Source organism: Chiroxiphia lanceolata, chromosome 27 (assembly GCF_009829145.1).
Source record: "Chiroxiphia lanceolata isolate bChiLan1 chromosome 27, bChiLan1.pri, whole genome shotgun sequence".
Classification (NCBI taxonomy): domain Eukaryota; kingdom Metazoa; phylum Chordata; class Aves; order Passeriformes; family Pipridae; genus Chiroxiphia; species Chiroxiphia lanceolata.
In genome coordinates, this window is record NC_045663.1 from 2504471 (window position 1) to 2526849 (window position 22379).

Sequence of the window (22379 nt, forward strand, 5' to 3'; positions counted from 1 at the left end):
GAGAAGGGCGAGCGGCAGGTCGAGGCGGCCTTTCCCGCCGCGGCGCCGCTCGCCGTGAGCGCGGCAGCCTTGGAGCCCCGGCCACGAGCACCCAGCGGCCCCCCGCCGCCATCCAATCAGCGCCTGCAGCGCGCCGAACTGACAGCCCGCTCCGCCAATCAGCGGCGGCGCGCGGGCTTAGCCAATCGCTGGGAGGGGGCGGGCGGCAGGGCGGGTCACGTGGGGGTGCGATCAGCCAATCAGCGCGGCGGGACGCGGGGTCGCCCCGGCTCCCGCCAAGTACGAGCGGGACGGGCCGGGCGGGACAGGGAGAGGCGGCGGGACGGGCCGGGACGGGGCCGAGGGGACGGCACGGGCCGGGTCGGGCCGTGTGGGCTTCGGCCGCCGCCGCCCGGGGAGCCGCGGGGGCCGCGCCGCCCGCGGGCACAGGTGAGGGCCGCGGCCGGGGCCGCGCGCGGGGCTTCCGGCGGCCGTTGAGGTGCGCGGGGTAACAAAGGAGGCGCCGGGGATGGGCCCGCCCCGCGGTTCGGTTTGGGGGGGGTCGCACATCGGTTCGGAGTGCGAGGGAGGTTAAAGCTCGTCTCATCGCACGCCCTGCCATGGGCAGGGACACCTTTCACTAGCCCAGGGTGCTCCAGCCTGGCCTTGGACACTCCCAGGGATGGGGCAGCCACAGCTTCTCTGCCCAACCTGTGCCAGGGCCTCATCACCCCCACAGCCAAGAATTCCTTCCCAATATCCCACCTAAATCTCCGCTTTTCCAGTTTGAAGCCATTCCCTGTGTCCTGTCCTTCCATCCCTCATCCCAAATCCCTCTCCAGCTCTCCTGGAGCCCCTTTAGGCCCTGGAAGGGGCTCTCAGGTCTCCTTGGAACCTTCCCTTCTCCAGCCTGGCCTTGGACACTTCAAGGGATGAGGCAACCACAGCTTCTCTGGGAAATCCATCAAGTCCCTCCCTGCCCTCACAGAGAGGAATCTTCCCTTCCCATCCCACCTGGGGGCTCCTGGGGATGTTCCTGCCCTCCATCCGAGGGGGGTGACATCGGCATCCCTTTGTGCCCCCTCACAGCCCCTGGGGCAGCTGTTGGGCTGTCGTGTCCCTGGGAACACCCCACAAGTGCTGATTTATTGTGTTTTCTCTCCCAGCCATGGAGTGCAGGGACAAAGGGGCTGTTCCTCCTCGGAAACTCGTGCAAGGTAAGGGAGTGTCTGTCACCTGATTTTGTGAAATACATCACAGAATCATGGAATCAGCTGGGTTGGAAGAGACCTCTGAGATCATCAATCCAACCCTTGATCCAACCCCGCTGTGATTCCCAGCCCATGGCACTGATGCCACATCCAGTCTCAACTTAAAAACCTCCAGGGACAGAGAATCCCCCCCTTCCCTGGGCAGCTCATTCCAATGGCTGAGCACCCTCTCTGCAAAGAAATTCTTCCTAATCTCCAACCTAAACTTCCCCTGGCACAGCTTCAGACCGAGCCCTCTTGTCTTGCTGATGGTTGGGTGGGAAAAGAGACCAACCCCCCCCTGGCTCCCCCCTCCTGTCAGGGAGTTGCAGAGAGTGAGGAGGTCTCCCCTGAGCCTCCTCTTCTCCAGGCTGAACAGCCCCAGCTCCCTCAGCCTCTCCTCATGGGAATTGTGCTCCAGTCCCTTCCCCAGCCTCGTTGCTCTCCTCTGGACCTGCTCCAGCCCCTCCATGTCCTTCCTGAGCTGAGGGCCCAGAGCTGGACACAGCACTCCAGGGGTGGCCTCACCAGCGCTGAGTCCAGGGCAAGAATCACTTCCTTGGCCCTGTTGGCCACACTGTTCCTGAGCCAGGCCAGGATCCATTGGCCTTCTTGTCCCCCTGGGCACACTCTGGCTCCTGTTCAGCTCCCTGTCCATCCCCACTCCCAGCTCCCTTCCTGCCTGGCTGCTCTCCAGCCCCTCTGGCCCAGCCTGGAGCTGCCGGGGGTTGTTGTGGCCAAAGGTCAGGACCTGGCCCTTGACCTGGTTGAACCTCATCCCCTTGGAATCAGCCCATGGATCCAACTTGTCCAGGTCCCTCTGCAGAGCCCTCCTACCTTCCAGCTGATGGACACTCCCCCCCAGCTTAGTGTCATCTGCAAATTTGCTGATGATGGACTCAATACCCTCATCTAAATCATCAGTAAAGATGTTAAATAGAACTGGGCCCGACACTGATCCCTGGGGACACCACCAGTGACCAGATCCCAACTGGATGCAGCTCCATCCCCACCACTCTCTGGGCCCAGCCCTCCAGCCAGTTCCTAACCCAGCCCAGAGTCCCCCTGTCCAAGCCATGGGCTGCAGCTTTTTCAGGAATGTGCTGTGGGAGACAGTGCCAAAGGCCTTGCTGAAGTCCAGGTAGACCCATCCACAGCCTTCCCCTCACACATCACCTTGGCTGTTCTAAAACCCTCCCCCAAGTGGCTGATCTCAAACCTTTTGCTTCAGAATTAATAAAATAAGTTGATATTTGATCCCCTGCTCCCTGTGACGTGACCAAATAACCCCCTGTTGTTGTTGTTGTTGTGGTTGTTGTTGTTGCTGTTGCAGCTCGGCTGCCCTTCAAGCGCCTCAATCCGGTGCCGAAGGAAAAATATGAGGTGGATTCCGAGGTCAAGAAAGTCAAGAGCTCCCCGAGTGCTTTTGATCCCAGCAAAGATCCCGCCCTGGATTCATCCGGCGCGTCCCTGGACAACGTGGAGAACGACTGCCAGCTGGGCTCCGGCGGGAATTTCCCCCCAAAACTCGTCAATGGCAAAGGTCCCTTAGACCACTTTATCCAGAAAAACCCCGGAGGTGACACGGGTGACCCTGGGCTCGGCCCCGAGCTGCCCAAGGGCTCTGGCCACGGACTCGGCGATGGCACAGCCCGGGGGGGTTGGGACTCTGGAACTGCTTCACCCCCGGCTCACGGCACGACAGGGCAAGAGGTGGCCCAGCTGAGCTGCCCGAGCCTCCCTCAGGGCTCCCAGCCGGCGGATTCCAGGGAACCTGGCACACCCCACGCAGAGGAAGGGCCGGCAGGGCTGGGCTGCAAGGACCTGGCGGGCAGCAAGGGCACCCAGAGCGAACTGAAGGACGTGCTCTTTGAGGGGAAGGTGCCCGTGGTGCTCCTGGAGGACATCATGGCCGGGAAAGCCCCCCAGGGGGCTTCTCCGGGTGGAAGCGCCACGTCGGGAAACGACACCGTGGAATCCTCTCCCGAGGGAGACTCGGGACTCACCGACTCCTCGCTGAGCTCCGGGAGCTCCCCCGAGGTGCAGCTGGTGGCAGAATCCAAGAGGAACACGAGTCCTTTGGCTGCCTCCACCCCCCTCAGGAAGGTGGGTCTGCCCTCATTTGGGGGTTTTGAAGCCGCACACGGTTGGTTTTTAGGGCAGAGGGTGAGCAGGACACTCTGGAGAAGCGTAGGGGAGGTGGTGATTCCGTGATTCTGTGGTTTACTCACAGCTCCATTGCTGCCCTTTGGAATCATCCTTGAAATCCTAAAGGATTTTGCCTCGCCTGGTGGATTTATACCCTGGGATTGTAACTTTTAACCCTCCCACGGTTACATTTTGTGTTTCCTTTAATTATTTCAACACCCCACCCCTGAGGGGACTTGGCCTTTTGGGAAGAGTTTTGCCCTTCAGGTTCTGTTTTCCAGCCTCCCTGAAGCTGCTGGAATTCCTGTGAGGATCATCCCCCCAGTAAAATCAGTGCTTTTCCACCTTGGAATTCCTGCAGCTGGCACAGGTTTGCCCAGAGAAGCTGTGGCTGCCCCATCCCTGGGAGTATCCAAGGCTTGGAGCAACCTGGGATAGCGGAAAGGTGGGATCCAACTCCAGAGGGGGTGGAGCTGGATCACCTCTGAGGTCATTCCAACCCAAATAATCCCAGGATTCTATGGGATCAACCCTCAGTGAGGTGGTTTATTGTCATTTAGTTCCAGTTTAACGTCTCTGCTTCAACAAGAGACCCTCAAAACCAAAACACCCTGATTTGGGAGGGAACATCCACAGGGAAACTTCCAAGGACAACAGAGTGGAAACATCCCCCCAGGATTTAAGGGCAAACTGAGGGAAAACCCTTGCAGGATGAGTTGAGGCATGGAACTCCCCAAATGATTGATTTTTGCCCAAAATGATTGATTTTTTCCCCCCCTAAACAATCGATTTTTTCCCCCAAATGATTGATTTTTTTCCCCCAAATGATTGATTTTTTTCCCCCAAAATGATGGATTTTTCCCCCCAAAATGATGGATTTTTCCCCCCAAAATGATGGATTTTTTCCCCCCAAAATGATGGATTTTTCCCCCCAAAATGATGGATTTTTTCCCCCAAAATGATGGATTTTTCCCCCCAAAATGATGGATTTTTCCCCCAAAATGATGGATTTTTCCCCCCAAATGATGGATTTTTCCCCCCAAATGATCGATTTTTTTTTTTCCCCCAAATGATCGATTTTTTTTTCCCCCAAATGATCGATTTTTTTTCCCCCCAAATGATCGATTTTTTTCCCCCCAAATGATCGATTTTTTTTCCCCCCAAATGATCGATTTTTTTTCCCCCAAAATGATTGGGGGTTTTTTCCCCCAAAATGATCGATTTTTTTCCCCCCCAAATGATCGATTACAAGAAGAAACAGCCTTAAAATGCAGATAATAATCCTTTTATCCATGAAATTATATCTAAATATATAAAAGTGAGGGGTAGGATGCAAAAAAACCACCCCAAACCCGAGTTTTAAAGTGATTTTCCCATAACTATTAATTTCCACAATTAATTATGGAATATTAATTATTAGTTTCCTCTGGGGCTCAGAGCAGCTCCTCTGTTTGCTTTGCAGGGGATTATTCCCTTGGGAAAAGTGCTTTTGGAGCTGAGGGGGTTTGGGAATGAGGGGGATTTAATGGGAACAGAGACACTGAAATGGAAATCAAGGATATTCCTGGGAATTCTGAGGGCACTGGGAATAATCTGCAGGGATGTTGTTGCTCCACTTCAATCCGTGCTCTTTTTGTGGGAAGGGGAGGAGATGTTGGATCCTCCCTAAAACTTGATTTTGTGCTTTCCAGGTGCCTCAGAAATTCCACAGGAGTTCTGCAGAGAAGGAGAAGCTGAGGTTGCAAAGGGTAAGGGAGGAGTTTTCCCCTCACACCCAAACTCTTTTCCTGCTTTTCCTCACCCTCATGAATACGGAGGGACCTTGATCCGGGAATTTCATGGATTTTGCTCTTCCCAAAGCAAGGGATGGGTGACCTGCCCCCCTGGGGAGTGATTAATTAACTGAATATTGCTGATTGCTCCCCGAATTCCCACCCTGAGAGGGCCAAAGTGGACAGGGAGAAGGAAAATCTTGGATTTTTTTTGTATTTCCTGCCTTGTTGTCCTCACCCTTCCCCCTTTTAAGCCCCCCAAAAAGTGGGATCTTTTGCTTATTATTTTTCTTGAATTCTTTGATTTCTCAGTCTCAAATTCTTTATTATTCTTTAATTTAGTATGCTCAAATTCTGTATTATTTAATTGAGTATTCTAAAATTCTTTATTATTCTTTAATTTAGTATTCTGGGATTCTTTGGTTTTCTGGGATTCTCTAATTTATTTAATTAATTTAATTATATGTATTGAATTCAATTTATTTTTCTCAAATTCTTTGATCTGTTTTTCTTTGGTTTTTTCAGATTCTTTGATTTATTTTTCTCAAATTCTTTCTTCTTCTCGAATTCTTATTTAATGTAATTAATTTATTAAAATTAATTTAATTTTATTTACTTAATTTATTTTTCTCGAATTCTTTGGGGTTTTTTTTCTTGAATTCTTTGATTTTTTTTTCAAATTCTTTGGGGTTTTTTTTTCTTGAATTCTTTGATTTTTTTTTTCAAATTCTTTGATTTTTCTCAAATTCTTTGATTTATTTTTCTCAAATTTGGTGATGACACCAAAGCTCAACACGTGAGGGAATTCCAAGGAAAAAAAACATTTTGGAAACAGCCTGACATCATCACCTGTTAAATTAAAACCCAGTAATTATTTCTTAATTCCCGTCTCATTTTCCATAATGAAGGTGACTCAATGCAAAGGATGCTCAGGGGGAAAAAAAAATGGAAACACCTCTTTTTATTAGAAGAAAAGAATAATTAAAGCCTTCAGGGAGGCAGGACAAGGAAGTTCAGCTGGGTTGTACCTGAAACAACAGGCAGATGTGGTTGTGATCCCACTTGGAATAACTGGGAATGATCCCAGTTTGGGATATTGGTGGTGCTGCAGGTCAAGCATTGAGTGGGTACCATTTGCTCTGGGATGAAATGCTGATTTTAATGCAGGTTTTGATCCTTTAATTAAGGTTTTTTTGAAGGTTTCTGTGCCCAAAAACCCACAATTCCCTGAATATCCTGCTTTTTTTCCCCAGGATCAGGAGAGAGCAGACAAGCTCCAGAAGCTCCAGGCAGAGAGGGAGGAGAAGGGGAGGCTGAAGGAAGAGGCAAAAGCTGCCAAAGAACGAGCCAAGGAGGAGGCAAAGAAGAGGAAAGAGGAGGAGAAAGAGCTGAAGGAGAAGGAAAGGAGGGAAAAGAAAGAAAAAGAGGAGAAGGAGAAAGCGGAGAAGCTGAGGGTGAAGGAGGAGAAGCGCAAGGAGAGGCAGGAAGCGTTGGAGTGAGTGCTCAGGGGGGGATTTCCATCCCCACATTCCCGTGCCAGGCTCTTCCAGAGGCCAGGCAGTGCCGTGGGATGGGTTGGGAATGTTGGAAGGGCTCTGTCCTGGCCCAGCAGAACCTTCTGAGCTGGGACATGGCTCCCAAAGCGAGCTGTGGGCCTTCTTCCCCTCATGACCTGCCCGGCCTGGACTGGCCCCATTTGTCCAGGAAGCTGCTTTGTCCCTCGGCAGTGCCACAGGATGGGTTGGGAATGTTGGAAGGGCTCCATCCCGGCCCAACAGAACCTTCTGAGCTGGGAAATGGCTCCCAAAAAGAGCTGTGGGGCTTCTTCCCCTCATGACCTGCCTGGCCTGGACTGGCCCCATTTGTCCAGGAAGCTGCTTTGTCCCTCGGCAGTGCCATGGGATGGGTTGGGAATGTTGGAAGGGCTCTGTCCTGGCCTTCTGCTCCCGGGCTGAGCCAGGAGCTGGCTCCCAAAATGAGCTGTGGGCCTTCCTCTCATGACCCGCCCGGCCTGGACTGTTCCCTCAGTGCCCTGTTTGTCCAGGAAGCTGCTTTGTCCCCCAGCAGTGCTGTGGGATGGGTTGGGAATGATGGAAGGACTCTGCCCTGGCCCAGCAGAACCTTCTGAGCTGGGAAATGGCTCCCAAAACAAGCTGTGGGCCTTCTTCCCCTCATGACCTGCCCGGCCTGGACTGGCCCCATTTGTCCAGGAAGCTGCTTTGTCCCTCAGCAGTGCCATGGGATGGGTTGGGAATGTTGGAAGGGCTCCAGCCCAGCCCAGCAGAACCTTCTGAGCTGGGAAATGGCTCCCAAAATGAGCTGTGGGGCTTCTTCCCCTCATGACCTGCCTGGCCTGGCCTTTTCCCTATTTGTCCAGGAAGCTGCTTTGTCCCTTGGCAGTGCCATGGGATGGGTTGGGAATATTGGAAGGGCTCTGTCCTGGCCTTCTGCTCCCGGGCTGAGCCAGGAGCTGGCTCCCAAAATGAGCTGTGGGCCTTCCCCTCATGACCTGCCCAGCCTGGACTTTTCCCTGGGTTCTCTGTTTGTCCAGGGAGCTGCTTTGTCCCTCAGCAGTGCTGTGGGATGGGTTGGGAATGTTGGAAGAGCTCTGTCCTGGCCAGACTGAGCCAGGAGCTGGCTCCCAAAATGAGCTATGGGCCTTCCCCTCATAGCCTGGACTTTTCCCTGGGTGCCGTGTTTGTCCAAGGAGCTGCTTTGTCCCTCGAATTTCCCGGTGCTGGGGTTCACTCCGGGGCTAAAATGGGTCAATATTTGCTCCAGGAGGAATGAAGGAAGTCTTGGCTGAGCCCAGACCTTGCCTGGAGTGGTGGATCATCTTCCCCTCGCTTGGCAGGACGGGGTGTGGGGCAAACAAACCCTTCATGCCTTGTGCCAGTTCAAATTTAACTTTATATTCAAGGGCAAAACTCGAGGAGAAGAGGAAGAAAGAAGAGGAGAAACGGTTGAGAGAGGAGGAAAAGGTAAATATGTGTCCTCTGGCTTGTCCTTGAGTTCTTTTTCTGTGGTGAAATGATGGGGGGGGGATCCCTAGCAGCTTCCCAGTGGGATCCTGGGCTTTTCCAGGTGGAGTTGGGATATGGAGCAGCTCCCTGTGGGATGCAGCCTGTCCCCTCTGACCTGCTGGTGCTGCTCCACCTGGATTTTTTTACCTGTTCCTTCCATCCCCGTTGGTTTTTTCCAAGTCTTTTCTCTCTGTGTGTTTTCCCTCTGAGCCCCTGAGGAAAAAAAAAAAAAACAAAACACCCAAAGAATTTGAGAAAAAGGAATTAAATGAATTTAAATAAAATTAAATTAATTATAATAAATTAATTATGTTAATTAAGAATTCGAGAAAAAGAAGGAATTTGAGAAAAATCAAGCAAAGAATTTGAGAAAAATAAATCAAAGCTCACCTTGAATTAGAAACCTCTGTCCTCTCTTGATGTCTCTAATTTGCATTTTTGATTCTGATTTCAGCGGATTAATGCCCAGAAAGCAGAAATCACGAGGTTCTTCCAGAAACCAAAGACTCCACAAGCCCCCAAGGTGAGGGATTTGCTCTCCCTGGGGGGGTGTTTGGTCTCTCTTTAGTTGTTTCTGACAAACACCCCGATTTCCTTCTCGTCTCAGAGCTTCTCAGGTGCACAAAACATTCATTTTCCTTCATTTCCTTGTTTCAAAGTGTAAAGGATTTTAAGGAAAAGACCAGAGCAGAGACTCCAGGAGAAGATTTGGGTTAACTTTAATTTCCTTGTTTCAGAGCGTAAAGGATTTTAAGGAAAAAGGCCAGAGCAGAGACTGCAGGAAGAGTTTGGAGTTAACTTTAATTTCCTCTTTTGAAAGTGCAAAGAATTTTAAGGAAAAGGCCAGAGCAGACACTCCAAGAGAAGTTTGGAGTTCATTTTCCTTAATTTCCTCGTTTTAGAATGTAAAGGATTTTAGGAAAAAGGCCAGAGCAGAGACTCCAGGAGAAGTTTGGGGTTAACTTTAATTTCCTCTTTTGAAAGTGCAAAGGATTCTAAGGAAAAGGCCGGAGCAGGGACTCCAGGAAAAGTTTCGGGGTTACCTTTAATTTCCTTGTTTCAGAGTGTAAAGGATTTTAGGAATAAGGCCAGAGCAGAGACTCCAGGAGAAGTTTGAAGTTAACTTTAATTTCCTCTTTTGAGAGAGCAAAGAATTTTAAGGAAAAGGCCGGAACAGGGACTCCAGGAGAAGTTTAGAGTTAGTTTTCCTTAATTTCCTCATTTCAAAGTGTAAAGGATTTTAGGAAAAAGGCCAGAGCAGAGACTCCAGGAGGAGTTTGAGGTTAACTTTCCTTAATTTCCTCATTTGAAAGTGCAAAGGATTTTAAGGAAAAGGCCAGAGCAGAGACTCCAGGAGAAGCTTGGGGTTAATTTTCCTTAACTTCCTCATTTCAAAGTGCAAAGGATTTTAAGGAATAAGGCCAGAGCAGAGACTCCAGGAGAAGTTTGGAGTTAATTTTCCTTAATTTCCTTGTTTCAGAGTGCAAAGGATTTTAAGGAAAAGGCCAGAGCAGAGACTGCAGGAAGAGTTTGGAGTTAACTTTCCTTAATTTCCTCATTTCAAAGTGTAAAGGATTTTAGGAAAAAGGCCAGAGCAGAGACTCCAGGAGGAGTTTGGAGTCGGTTTAATAAAAACCTCAGCTGTCTTCTCCATGGAGAGACTCCCAATTCTCCATAAAGGCCTCGATTGCCTTGGAATTGGAATCTTAGGAAGGGCTTAACCTAAATCCCCACTTAACCTCCATCTCCCCCAGGTGGGAGCTGCACTTCCAACCCCTGACATTCCTCCCCTGACATTCCAGATCCTCGCTGGCTCCTGTGGGAAGTTTGCTCCCTTTGAGATCAAGGAGAACATGGTTTTAGCTCCCCTCAGCCGCGTCCCTCCGGATCCCGACTCCTTGGAGCAGCTGGATAAGCTCCTTCCCGCCCAAAACTGGGAAGTTTCTTTCCTGAGGGACCTAAAATGTCGGAAACCACGAAAATCTGGCCCCACCTGGGTCAGGAACAGCAACGACGCGGTGAACAGGTGAGTTTTGGGAAGTTTTCCTTCCCTTTTTATTCCAGGATGGGTTGGAGGTGGGAATTAGTGTCAGAAATGTTAAGTTTTCCTTGGAACTCTTCATTTTCTGTGAGGATTTTCCCCCCCTGAGGGCGTGGATTTGTGTTATTCCATGTGGAGGGGTCGGGAGGAACATCCTGGAGGGAAAGGCTGAGGTAAATTGGGATGTTTTTGACGTGTAAAAAAGGTGACACGTTGAGTTAATTTAGATGAAACAAAACCTGCTTTTTTGGGGGGTAATTTAGAGAGGAAAAATAAGCCTTGCTGAGAGAAAGTCTGGGAACTCAGAGAAGGGAAAACTTGAGCTAATCTGTGGGGGAAAGGGAATATTTTGGTGGTAAAATCTGAGCTAATCTGTAGGGGACAGAATGAACATTTTTGGGATAAAATAGAGGTAGCAAGGGAGGGGTTTTTTGGGGGTAAAATCTGAATTATTCTGTGGAGGTAAGTGAATATTTTGGGGGTAAAATCTGAGGTAACATATAAAGGACAGAATTAACTGGGGATAAGGCAGAGGTAACCAGGGAGGGGTTTTTTGGGGGGTGAAAGGTAGGGAATCCTGAATATTTTGGGGGTAAAATCTGAGTTATTCTGTGGGGGAAAGTGAATATTTTGGGGGTAAAATCTGAGCTAATTTGTAGAGGACAGAATGAACATTTTTGGGGGTAAGTTAGAAGTAACCAGGGAGGGTTTTTTGGGAGGTAAAATCTAGGGAATCCTGAATATTTTGGGGCTAAACTCTGAGTTATTCTGTGGGGGAAAGTGAATATTTTGGAGAGAAAATCTGAGGTAACATATAGGGGACAGAATGAACATTTTTAGGAATAAAGCAGAGGTAACCAGGGAGGAGTTTTTTGGTGGTAAAATCTAGGGAATCATGAATGTTTTGGGGGTAAACTCTGAGGTAACCTATAGGAGACAGAATGAACATTTTTGGGAATAAGATAGAGGTAACCAGGGAGGGGTTTTTTGGTGGTGAAATCTAGGGAATCCTGAATATTTTGGGGGTAAAATCTGAGTTAATCTGTAGGGGACAGGATGATCCTTATGAAGTAAAAATGGAGGTAAGGAGTAGGTGACATTTGGGGCATAAAACTGAGGAAAATCCTTCCCTGTGGGAAATCTCGTGCCCTCAGCACTGGCCCCGTCTGGGATGGTTTATCCAGGGAATCCAGGTGATAAGGGGGAAGTGGGTTGGCTGGAATTCCTGCTGGGAGAGCCTGTGGATCCCGGAGTGGTTCGGCTTGGAAGGGACCTTAAAGCCAACGGGATAAACTCCGGGTGGGATGGTGCGAGCCGAGGGCTCTCAGGAGCAGGAGGGGGGTGTTCTGTGGGGCCACTGGGGCCACCTGTCCTCCATCCCCGTGTCCCCAGCGACGTGGTGGTGGTGGACAACTGCCAGAGGGACGGCGTTCCCGAGAGGGAGAAGTTTGGGAGGATGAAGCTGCTGCAGTTCAGCGAGAACCACCGGCCTGCCTACTGGGGCACCTGGAACAAGAGCACCACCCTCATCCGGGCCCGGAATCCCTGGGCCAAGGACACTGTAAGCACCTGCTTGGGTTCTTTGTGCTCTTCTCTGGGGGTTTTGGAAAACCCTGAGTGGGGTTTGGTGCCGTGCCCTTGAGTTATTCACGGGGACATGTTGGAATTTCCTGCAGAAACTGCTGGATTATGAGGTGGATAGCGATGAGGAATGGGAAGAGGAGGAGCCTGGAGAAAGTCTCTCCCACAGTGAAGAGGTGAGGGGGGGGGGAAAAAAAAAGTAGATTTGGGAGCCAACTGGGAGAGAGGGGGAAAAACCATTTGGGAACTCGTGGGTGCAATTCCTAATGGATTTATTTTCAGGATGACGAAGAGGAGGGAGAGGATGAAGATGAGGACGACGGGTTTTTTGTACCCCATGGGTACCTATCTGAAGATGAAGGTGTGACAGAAGTAAGTGAACTCTGGGTGCCCTTGGCTTTCCTGCCCTGTTTCCAAGCCCTCTTTAATGTCAATATTTGGCAGGGAGGGGCTGGGACTCCCTGGGGCCTGCACGGGTCAGGAGCAGCTTTGTGGGGCTCAGGGGACACGACCCAAAGCTCCTGTTGTTCCCTGCAGTGGGGGTGTGATGGCTCTTTTCTCTCCCCTGGCTTCAGGAGTGTGACCCAGAGAACCAGAAGGTCCGTCAGAAGCTGAAGGCCAAGGAGTGGGATGAGCTCATTGCCAAGGGGAAGAGGTTCCACGTCCTCCAGCCTGTGAAAATAGGCTGTGTGTGGGGAGGGGCAGAGCGGGACAGCAGCACTAACCCCGACCTCAAGGTTCTCCAGCAGTTCACAGCCTGTGTCCTGGACCCCCCTGTGGCAGAGGAAGAGCAGCAGATCCAGAAATGTAGCAAAAAGAGAGCCAGAGATCAGCAAAGTAAGACCTGAAGGGCTCAGGGGTTGTGCTTTTACACGCTGCTGTGCTCTGCTCTGGGGAGGGCAGGGGGTTTATGGAGTGTTACACTCAGAAGGGCCTGTTCCTGACCAGTCTGAAGTCCAAGAAATCTCTGGGAGATCTTGGAAAGGAGTTTTCTGGCAGTGCAGCTGATGTGGCCTCAGTTATGGCCTCCAAAAACTCGTGCTCTGGACAATCCAGGAAATAAAACCAACAAGGCTTGAGCAGGCTCAGATTTAGGATGGGCAATAAAGCCAACAAGGCTTGAGCAGGCTCAGATTTAGGATGGGCAATAAAGCCAACAAGAACTGAGCAGGCTCAGATTTAGGATGGGCTTGAGCCCAGGGCCTTGTTGATTGATTGGAGGGAGAGGGTTTGGTTTGGGTGTTGGGTTTCAGTCCTGAGCTTCTCCTGCACCTGAGGAACACCAGGGTGGGAATAAGTCACAGAAAGGCTCAAGAGGGGTGAAGATTCCACCTGGGGGGGATTTTCCTACATCAAATTTAGCTCTTGTTACGATCATGGAATTCCAGAATGGTTTGGGTTGGAAGGGACCTTTAGATCATCCATTCCCACTCCCTGCCATGGGCAGGGACACCTCCCACTAGCCCAGGTTGCTCCAGCCTGGCCTTGGACACTTCCAAGGATGGGGCAGCCACAGCTTCCTTGGGCAATCTGTGCCAGGGCCTCCCCACCCTCCAGGGAGGAATTCCTTCCCAATATCCCATCTATCCCTGCCCTCTGGCAGTGGGAAGCCATTCCCTGTGTCCTGTCCCTCCATCCCTTGTCCCAGGTCCCTCTCCAGCTCTCCTGGAGCCCCTTTAGGCCCTGGAAGGGGCTCTCAGGTCTCCCTGGATCCTTCCCTTCTCCAGCCTGCCCTTGAGCAGCCACATCTCCTCTGGACAATCCCATCCTAAAAATTAATCCCAAACCTATTTCTTTCCCCTTTGGAAACCATTCCAATGTTGGGTTTTTTTTACCCCAGTCAGGCTTTCCCTGAGCTTTTAACCAGTGATTTCCCCCCCCCCACCTCTGTCCATCCTTTCTCCTCCCCCAGTCCTGGGCCACCTCCTGCCGCTGCTGCACGGCAACGTCCACGGGAGCAAGGTGATCATCCAGGAATTCCAGGAGTGCTGCCGGCAGGGACTGTTCCACGGCGTGACCGAGGGCACCCAGGGGAGCCCCCCCCGGCCCCAGCCCCCCTCGGGGGGGGAGGACATTGGGGTCCCCTCCAAGGCCAGGCTAAAGAGGATCATCTCGGAGAGCTCCGTGTACGAGAAGAGGCCCGAGCACAGGATGTGCTGGTACGTGCACGGGGACGTGCTCAGGAGCTTCCAGCAGGAGCAGCTGCCCGTGCCCTGCCAGTGGAACTACGTCACCCAGGTGCCCTCCTCTTCCTCCTCCTCCTCCTCCTCCTCTGGGATTCCCGCCGGGAAGGAGGAGGGTGGCCCCGCGCCGGGCGCGGCCGTCCCACAGAGCACCCCCGTGCCCGCCAAGAGGAGGGTGCTGGGCAGCATGAACATCACCAGGTTCATGAAGAGACCACGGGAGGCCGGGCAGGTGAGTCCTGCAGGGGGGAGGGGTGGGCAGGGGGGGGCATGGGCAGGGTGTTCCTCCCCAGTGAGGGGTGGTCAGGGGGGTCATCCCCACTTAGGGATGGTCAGGGTGTTCCTCCCCAGTTAGGGATGGTCAGGGTGTTCATGGGCAGGGTGTTCATTCCCAGTGAGGGGTGGTCAGGGTGTTCATGGTCAGGGTGTTCATTCCCAGTGAGGGATGGGAAAGGGGGTCGTCCCCAGTTAGGGATGGGCAGGGTGTTCCTCCCCAGTTAGGGATGGTCAGGGTGTTCCTCCCCAGTTAGGGATGGTCAGGGTGTTCCTCCCCAGTGAGGGATGTTCAGGGTGTTCATGGTCAGGGTGTTCATTCCCAGTGAGGGATGGTCAGGGTGTTCCTCCCCACTTAGGGATGGTCAGGGTGTTCCTCCCCACTTAGGGATGGTCAGGGTGTTCATGGTCAGGGTGTTCATGGTCAGGGTGTTCATGGTCAGGGTGTTCATCTCCAGTGAGGGATGTCAAGGTGTTCATGTTCAGGGTGTTCATTCCCAGTGAGGAATGTTCAGGTTGCTCATTCCCAGTGTTCAGGGTGTTCCTCCCCAGTGAGGGATGTCAGGGTGTTCATGTTCAGGGTGTTCATTCCCAGTGAGGGATGTTCAGGGTGTTCATGTTCAGAGTGTTCATTCCCAGTGAGGGACGTTCAGGGTGTTCATTTCCAGTGTTCAGGGTGTTCCTCCCCAGTGAGGGATGTTCAGGGTGTTTATTCCCAGTGAGGGATGTCAGGGTGTTCATGTTCAGGGTGTTCATTCCCAGTGAGGGATGTCAGGGTGTTCATGGTCAGGGTGTTACTCCCCAGTGAGGGATGTCAGGGTGTTCATGGTCAGGGTGTTCATCCCCTCTGAGGGGTGGTCAGGGTGTTCATTCCCAGTGTTCAGGGTGTTCCTCCCCAGTAAGGAACATTCAGGGTGTTCATTCCCACCAAGGGATGTTCAGGGTGTTCATGTTCAGGGTGTTTGTTCCCAGTGAGGGATGTTCAGGGTGTTTGTTCCCAGTGAGGGATGTTCAGGGTGTTCATCACCCCTGAGGATTGTTCAGGGTGTTCATATTCAGGGTGATCATTCCCAGTGTTCAGGGTGTTCCTCCACAAGGAGGAACATTCAGGGTGTTCATTCCCTGTGAGGGATGTTCAGGGTGTTCATGTGCAAGGTGTTTGTGTTCAGAGTATTCATTCCCCCTGATGGATGTTCAGGGTGTTCCTTCCCTGTGAGGGATATTTGGGGTGTTCATTCCCAGTGTTCAGGGTGTTCATTCCCAGTGAGGGATGTTCATGGTGTTCATTCCCAGTGTTCAGGGTGTTCATTCCCAGTGTTCAGGGTGTTCATTCCCAGTGTTCAGGGTGTTCATTCCCAGTGAGGGATGTTCATGGTGTTCATTCCCAGTGTTCAGGGTGTTCATTCCCAGTGTTCAGGGTGTTCATTCCCAGTGTTCAGGGTGTTCATTCCCAGTGTTCAGGGTGTTCTTTCCCTGTGAGGGATATTTGGGGTGTTCACTTCCAATGTTCAGGGTGTTCATTCCCAGTGTTCAGGGTGTTCCCAGTGTTCAGGGATGTTCATGGTGTTCCTTCCCAGTGTTCAGGGATGTTCAGGGTGTTCATTCCCAGTGTTCATGGTGTTCCTTTCCAGTGTTCAGGGATGTTCATGGTGTTCATTCCCAGTGTTCAGGCTGTTCCTTCCCAGTGAGGGATGTTCATGGTGTTCATTCCCAGTGTTCAGGCTGTTCCTCCCCAGCTGGGAATGGCTCTGGCTGTATTTACACCCAGCTCCAAACATGGTCCTTCCCACCAGAAACCCCTTTGATGGGTTCAGGAGTGAAACCACAGCACTACAGAGACGAGTTCCCTTTGTGTGGGACTCTCTGTCCCACTGGAAACCTCCCTCTCCTGCTGCTCCTCCATTCTCTGCTCCCTGGCACTGATTCCATCCAGGCTGGGAATATTTGGAATGCCTGCCTGGCCTTGGTTTTCCAGCTGGGTGTGATTTGTGGCAGGTTTTTATGTGCCAGAGGCACAGCCTGGGCTGGGCACTGGTTAAATGTGCTCCCAACTCCAGCCTGTGGAGTGTCCAGCTCATCCTGACACACAGAAAGCTGGAATTGCAGGAGCTGGGTGAAAAATCCAGTAATTCAGAAGGACAGAAGGAGCTGGAATTGCAGGAGCTGGGTTAAAAATCCAATAATTCAGAAGGACAAAAGGAGCTGGAATTGCAGGAGCTGGGTGAAAAATTCAGTAATTCAGAGGGACAGAAGGAGCTGGAATTGCAGGAGCTGGGTTAAAAATCCAATAATTCAGAGGAACAGAAGGAGCTGGAATTGCAGGAGCTGGGTTAAAAATCCAGTAATTCAGAGGGACAGAAGGAGCTGGAATTGCAGGAGCTGGGTGAAAAATCCAGTAATTCAGAGGGACAGAAGGAGCTGGAATTGCAGGAGCTGGGTGAAAAATCCAATAATTCAGAGGGACAGAAGGAGCTGGAATTGCAGGAGCTGGGTGAAAAATCCAGTAATTCAGAGGGACAGAAGGAGCTGGAATTGCAGGAGCTGGGTGAAAAATCCAATAATTCAGAGGGACAGAAGGAGCTGGAATTGCAGGAGCTGGGTGAAAAATCCAGTAATTCAGAGGGACAGAAGGAGCTGGAATTGCAGGAGCTGGGTGAAAAATCCAGTAATTCAGAGGGACAGAAGGAGCTGGAATTGCAGGAGCTGGGTGAAAAATCCAGTAATTCAGAGGGACAGAAGGAGCTGGAATTGCTGCTGGTGCTGCTGGGGAGCTTTGCTGTGGTTTTCCTGTTGTTGCTTCTCCTGCTTTTCAGGGTGACCACAGGTGGTGTTGGAGCTTAATCATCCCGAGGGATGGCTGAGGAATGTGGTCATGGAGTCAGGAATGGTTTGGGTTGTTGTTCCAATAGGGAAGGGACACCTCCCACTAGCCCAGGTTGCTCCAGCCTGGCCTGGGACACTTCCAGGGATCCAGGGGCAGCCACAGTTTTTCTGCCCAACCTGTGCCAGGGCCTCCCCACCCTCACAGCCAGGAATTCCTGCCCAATATCCCATCTAAATCTCCACTTTTTCAGTTTTAAGCCATTCCCTGTGTCCTGTCCCTCCATCCCTTATCCCAAATCCCTCTCCAGCTCTCCTGGAGCCCCTTTAGGCTCTGGAAGGGGCTCTCAGGTCTCCCTGGAGCCTTCCCTTCTCCAGCCTGGCCTTGGACACTTCCAGGGCTGGGGCAGCCACAGCTTCTCTGGGAATTCCATCCCAGCCCCTCCCCACCCTCCCAGGGAGGAATTCCTTCCCAAAATCCCACCTACCCCTGCCCTCTGGCAGTTTGAAGCCATTCCCTGCTGTCCTGGCACTCCAGGCCCTTGGAAACAGTCCCTCTGCAGCTCCATTTATTCCTCATGTCCTGTGCACCAGGGTCAGGGAAGAATCCAGGAATAGTTTGGGTTGGGAGGGACCTTCAGGCTCATCTCATTCCCCCCCCTGCCTTGGACCACAGACGAGGCTTTTGATGCTTTTGCTGCTTTTCCTTCCCAATCTATTCTTGGCTTTTTTCTTTTTTTTTTTTTGGCTTTTCCACTGCAAAAGCTCAGCGTTCAGGTACTGATGGAGATCAGAGACTTGTGAGAAGCTGTTCAGCCCCCAAACTCCATCTGCTTGGTGTTTTTTTCTTGGTGTTTTTTTTTGGTTTTTTTTTTTATTTTATTCTGCTGCACTAAATAAAGGCAGGGAGATAAAAGTCTCTGCTTGGCACCCACTGGAAATTCAGCTCGGAACGGGAGCAGGGATAGCAAAACAAAGGCTTGGAGGAGAATTACATCACCAGCCTGAACCTTTCAAAGCTCCTTCAAGCTGTGCTGCCGAGGTGCAAAGGTGTCACAGTCCCAAAAAGCCTTTCAGGATGCCCAGCTTGGCCCTGCTGTGGGATTAAGAGCCCAGTCCTACCTGTTGGAAGCTTAGGGAGAGCCTGGGCGAGGGCACAGCTCCAGATTCCCTCCCCTGGCACTGCCCCCAGGCTCAGAGCAGGACTTGTGTGAGTCAAGGTGAGAGAGAGGAGAAGTGGGGGGTTGGAGTGGGCAGTGCCTTAATCCGGGAACTGAGAGGTGTAAACTGAGAATTCCTGGCCTTGGAAGAGCCTGTTGGGGATGGGGAGCAGGGTTTTCATTCCCCAGTTCCAGCTGAAGGGTGAAAGGAATTTAAAAAAAGCCCCCAACAAACCCTCCCACGGCTGGGCAGCTTCAGTTTGTGCCACTCCTCGTGGGGGGTTTCTCCCCTCAAAATAAGGGAGTTTGGGCTTTTTTTCCATGGCAGAAAAAGCCTGGGCAGGGAAGGAAGAATCCCACCCTGGATAAAAGCTGATTGACAAAGAGGAGGAGCCAGGGGGAGGTCACAAAAAGTCGTTTTCCACCTTCAGGAGGAAGAAAAAACACCCAAAAGTGGGGAAAAAAGGAGGCTCTGGGAGGGACCTTCTCACTCCCTGACAGGAGGGGGGAGCCAGGGCAGGCCCTGCTCCCAGGGAACAAGGGACAGGACAAGGGGAAACGGCCTCAAGGGGAGGTTTAGATTGGATATTAGGGAATATTTCTCCATGGACAGGGATTTTCAAGGACTGGGAGACCCATCCCTGCAGGGATCTACCAGCCCCGTGGATGTGGCTCTTGGGGACGTGGTTGGACTCGAGGACCTTGGAGATCTTTTCCAAGCTAAAGGATTTTGTGATTCTACAAAAATAACTGGGGGGGGGGGAGATTTCCCTTCCCAAAATCCCACAAAACCCCGAGTCAGATCCCCCCCGAGGCTGGAGCCGACCCTGCTCCGCGTGGGCTGCTCAGCTCGTTGTGCAAGGGGGGAAAAATCCTGGAGCAGGAGCTCTTGGCACGTTTCCCACCGTTTGTGCCACTGCAGATGAGGCCTTTTGGCCCCAGTCAGTGCCTGGGGGAGCTGGGAATTGCTGATTTTTTTGGGTTTTGTATTTTTGGTTTTCCCCCCTTTCCCTCCAAACGTGCCCCCCTCCCCGTGCCCAGCCCCTGCCCCGTGTCACCCTCCCCGTGCTGTCACACACCTGCTGCCTGTTCTCCCCCTCCAGGCTGGAGCTGTGGAGATGGATGGATTCCAGGCAGACACTGAGGAAGATGAGGAAGATGATGACTGCATGATTGTGGATGTACAGCCAGCAAAAGGTGGGAATGTCAAGGGACAGCAGTGCCTTGGCTGAGCAGGGACAGTGTGCAGCTCAACTGCCCCTTTTTCACCATCCCTTGAGCTTTTCTCTCTCTCCATCTTTCATTCCAAACACTTCTCTGCTTGTTATCATTTTTTTTTTCTGGATGCTTCTTTGCTATTTTTGGTCTTCTCTAACCTGCTCCTGCCTTTTCTTTCCCTCCTCCTCCTCCTCCTCCCTCCGACTGCCTAAATAGCACAAAACACTTGTGACTAGCACTCGGCTGCCAGCGTTACCTGTTTATTTCTGGGAGGAGAAAAGTGAACATGAAGGGTTTGCACCAGCAGATCCACTCATTACTGGGGAATGCTGCTGCTCTCTGGGGTGCTCAGAGCCCTTCCAAGGGGCAGGTTGTGAGGAACAACCAGGTTGTGCTGAAGGAACGCCAGCCAAGCTGGGATCTGCTGCCCTGCTCCTCAAATCCCAGCGGTTTGCTGGTTATCTGTGTCCCAGTTATCCCTTGGAAAAACGGGCTTCAAAGCCCCAGTGGTGCAGTGGATCCGTGCAGGGGGTGGGACGAGGATGTGGAGCAGCTCCTTTGATCTCGGGGAGGTTTTTCAGGCGCACGAGTCCACACCGGGCACGTGACGGGGCTTCAGAACCTCACAGCTCCTTCCCTGCTGCTCTCCCAAAAGAACTTCCCTGCTGCTCTCCCAGAAGGGACCTGGAGAGGTTGGAGAGTTGGGCTGGTTCCAAGGGGATGAGGTTCAACCAGGCCAAGGGCCGGGTCCTGACCTTTGGCCACAACAACCCCCGGCAGCTCCAGGCTGGGACAGAGGGGCTGGAGAGCAGCCAGGCAGGGAGGGAGCTGGGAGTGGGGATGGACAGGGAGCTGAACAGGAGCCAGAGTGTGCCCAGGGGGACAAGAGGGCCAATGGATCCTGGCCTGGAGCAGGAACAGTGTGGCCAACAGGTCCAAGGAAGTGATTCTTGCCCTGGACTCAGCGCTGGTGAGGCCACCCCTGGAGTGCTGTGTCCAGTTCTGGGCCCTCAGCTCAGGAAGGACATTGAGGGGCTGGAGCAGGTCCAGAGGAGAGCAACGAGGCTGGGGAAGGGACTGGAGCACAAGTGCTGGGAGGAGAGGCTGAGGGAGCTGGGGCTGTTCAGCCTGGAGAAGAGGAGGCTCAGGGGAGACCTCCTCACTCTCTGCAACTCCCTGACAGGAGGGGGGAGCCAGGGGGGGGTTGGTGTCTTTTCCCAGGCAACCATCAGCAAGACAAGAGGGCTTGGTCTGAAGCTGTGCCAGGGGAGGTTTAGGTTGGATATTAGGAAGAATTTCTTTGCAGAGAGGGTGCTCAGCCATTGGAATGGGCTGCCCAGGGAAGGGGTGGATTCTCCATCCCTGGAGGTTTTTAAGCTGAGACTGGATGTGGCATCAGTGCCATGGGCTGGGAACCACAGCGGGGTTGGATCAAGGGTTGGATTGATGATCTCAGAGGTCCCTTCCAACCCAGCTGATTCTATGATTCTATGATTCTAAGAGCTCTCCCAGCACCCCTGAGTTCAGCCCAGCAGGGTTTGTGTTGGGCAGCTCCTCCAGCTAAAGCCTCTGCACGTGAATTCCGTAGGGTCCAACCCACCCTGGGCAGATCTGGGCTCTCCTTTCTCTCTGGAGCTGCTGCTCCATCCTCTCACCTCCCCAAAAAAACCCACCCTGGAGCTGCCTGACAAGCAGCTTGGCTTTAATCTCTAAGCTGCTTTTGCCTGATTACCAAGCTCTGAGAGATGAAACCCTCGCCTCGGGTTTGTCACCCCTTGTTCTGGAGGTGCCACTCAGCAGCTTCCCTCCCTCAGGCTCTGCTGGCACAAAATGCAGCTGGGTTTGTTCAGCTCAAGGCACTGAAAAGATTAGGAAAATCCCCTTTTTTTTATGGTTGAAGTGATTTTATTTTTTTTTTTTATTCTGGATTGGTGATATTAAATATGAAACCGGTTAAATTTAAATAAATAAATGTTAAATTTCAAACCAGTTTGGCAAGAAGGGGGCTCACAACAGACCCAGGAAGCCGAGACAAAACAGGGAGGGGATAAATTCTGCTGGATTCATGAGGATATTTAACAACAAAACCCCAACATGTTTTGTCCTTTGCAGACTCTCCAGCTTCAGAATCCAGTGGGACAAGAGCTGCTCACCAGGACACCAGCAGGGTCAGCCCATCTAATACAATTTGAGACTTAAAAACGCCTACTAACTCCTCTGTATGTATGTAGAATGGATTAGAAAACTTTAAAACCCTGTGTATCTTCGCCCAAGATACTTGAAAGTATTCCACATTTCTTGTAAAGAGAAGACAGCACTTTGTTCTGCTTCAGCCCAGATGGAAGCTTAAATTTTTTATATTTTTATTTTTTTTTTATTTTTTTTTAGTTCTAGCTTTTTTTAGCTTGGTTCTTTTTATAAAAAAAAAAACAAACAACAAACTGCATATTAATCTGTCCTTAATAAAGCATTATTGAAATTTTGATACTTCTTTGTAATGGAAGGTATCTTAAATTATCTCTGGAAGTAGCTGAGGGATTTTTGGGATAAGCTTATTGTGATGCCACTTGGGGGGAATGATGACTGTTCATAATGTTGTACAGCGTGGCCTTGGGTATAAATGATGTACAATTATATATGAATTTATGCTCTTGTACCAATCCTGTTTGTGGTTTTACTTGCAGCACATTTGGGAAGGGGGGGGGGAAAAAGCATCTTGTTGCTTTTATTTTGGAATTAATTACAGATGATCAGTCCCTGTTTACATCAGAGCTCGTCTCTGGCCCACAGGAAAACACGAAGATTGAGGTATAAAGGACTAAACTGGCATCAAACTTGATGGGAGAGGGAGCAAACTTTGAGTTTTGTGTGATTTGTGGGTTGTTAATTAGTCCCTGGAAAGGCTGGGTGCAGGCTGAGGGTGTTCACGGC

General features: G+C 51.5%; 1 protein-coding gene across 1 annotated transcript; it reads left to right on the forward strand.

Moving 5' to 3' along the window:
* Nucleotides 1-390: 390 nt before the first annotated feature.
* CHAF1A (chromatin assembly factor 1 subunit A) lies at nucleotides 391-22102 on the forward strand. The gene is made up of 15 exons (XM_032712117.1): nucleotides 391-429; nucleotides 1146-1196; nucleotides 2563-3335; nucleotides 5069-5125; nucleotides 6403-6644; nucleotides 8070-8130; nucleotides 8627-8695; nucleotides 9975-10198; nucleotides 11606-11774; nucleotides 11890-11970; nucleotides 12077-12166; nucleotides 12370-12631; nucleotides 13707-14209; nucleotides 19334-19427; nucleotides 21561-22102. The coding sequence occupies exons 2-15, from the start codon at nucleotides 1148-1150 to the stop codon at nucleotides 21638-21640; spliced, it is 2754 nt and encodes a 917-aa protein (XP_032568008.1). The 5' UTR covers nucleotides 391-429; nucleotides 1146-1147; the 3' UTR covers nucleotides 21641-22102.
* Nucleotides 22103-22379: the final 277 nt, after the last annotated feature.

What these genes read in the sequence shown, in the direction of transcription:
- CHAF1A (XM_032712117.1), top strand. Translation starts at nt 1,148, where the DNA reads ATGGAGTGCAGGGACAAAGGGGCTGTTCCTCCTCGGAAACTCGTGCAA. An exon ending in AGACTCCACAAGCCCCCAAG is followed by an intron (nt 8,696 to 9,974) that starts GTGAGGGATTTG and finishes CTGACATTCCAG; the next exon opens with ATCCTCGCTGGCTCCTGTGG. An exon ending in GAGAGCCAGAGATCAGCAAA is followed by an intron (nt 12,632 to 13,706) that starts GTAAGACCTGAA and finishes CTCCTCCCCCAG; the next exon opens with TCCTGGGCCACCTCCTGCCG.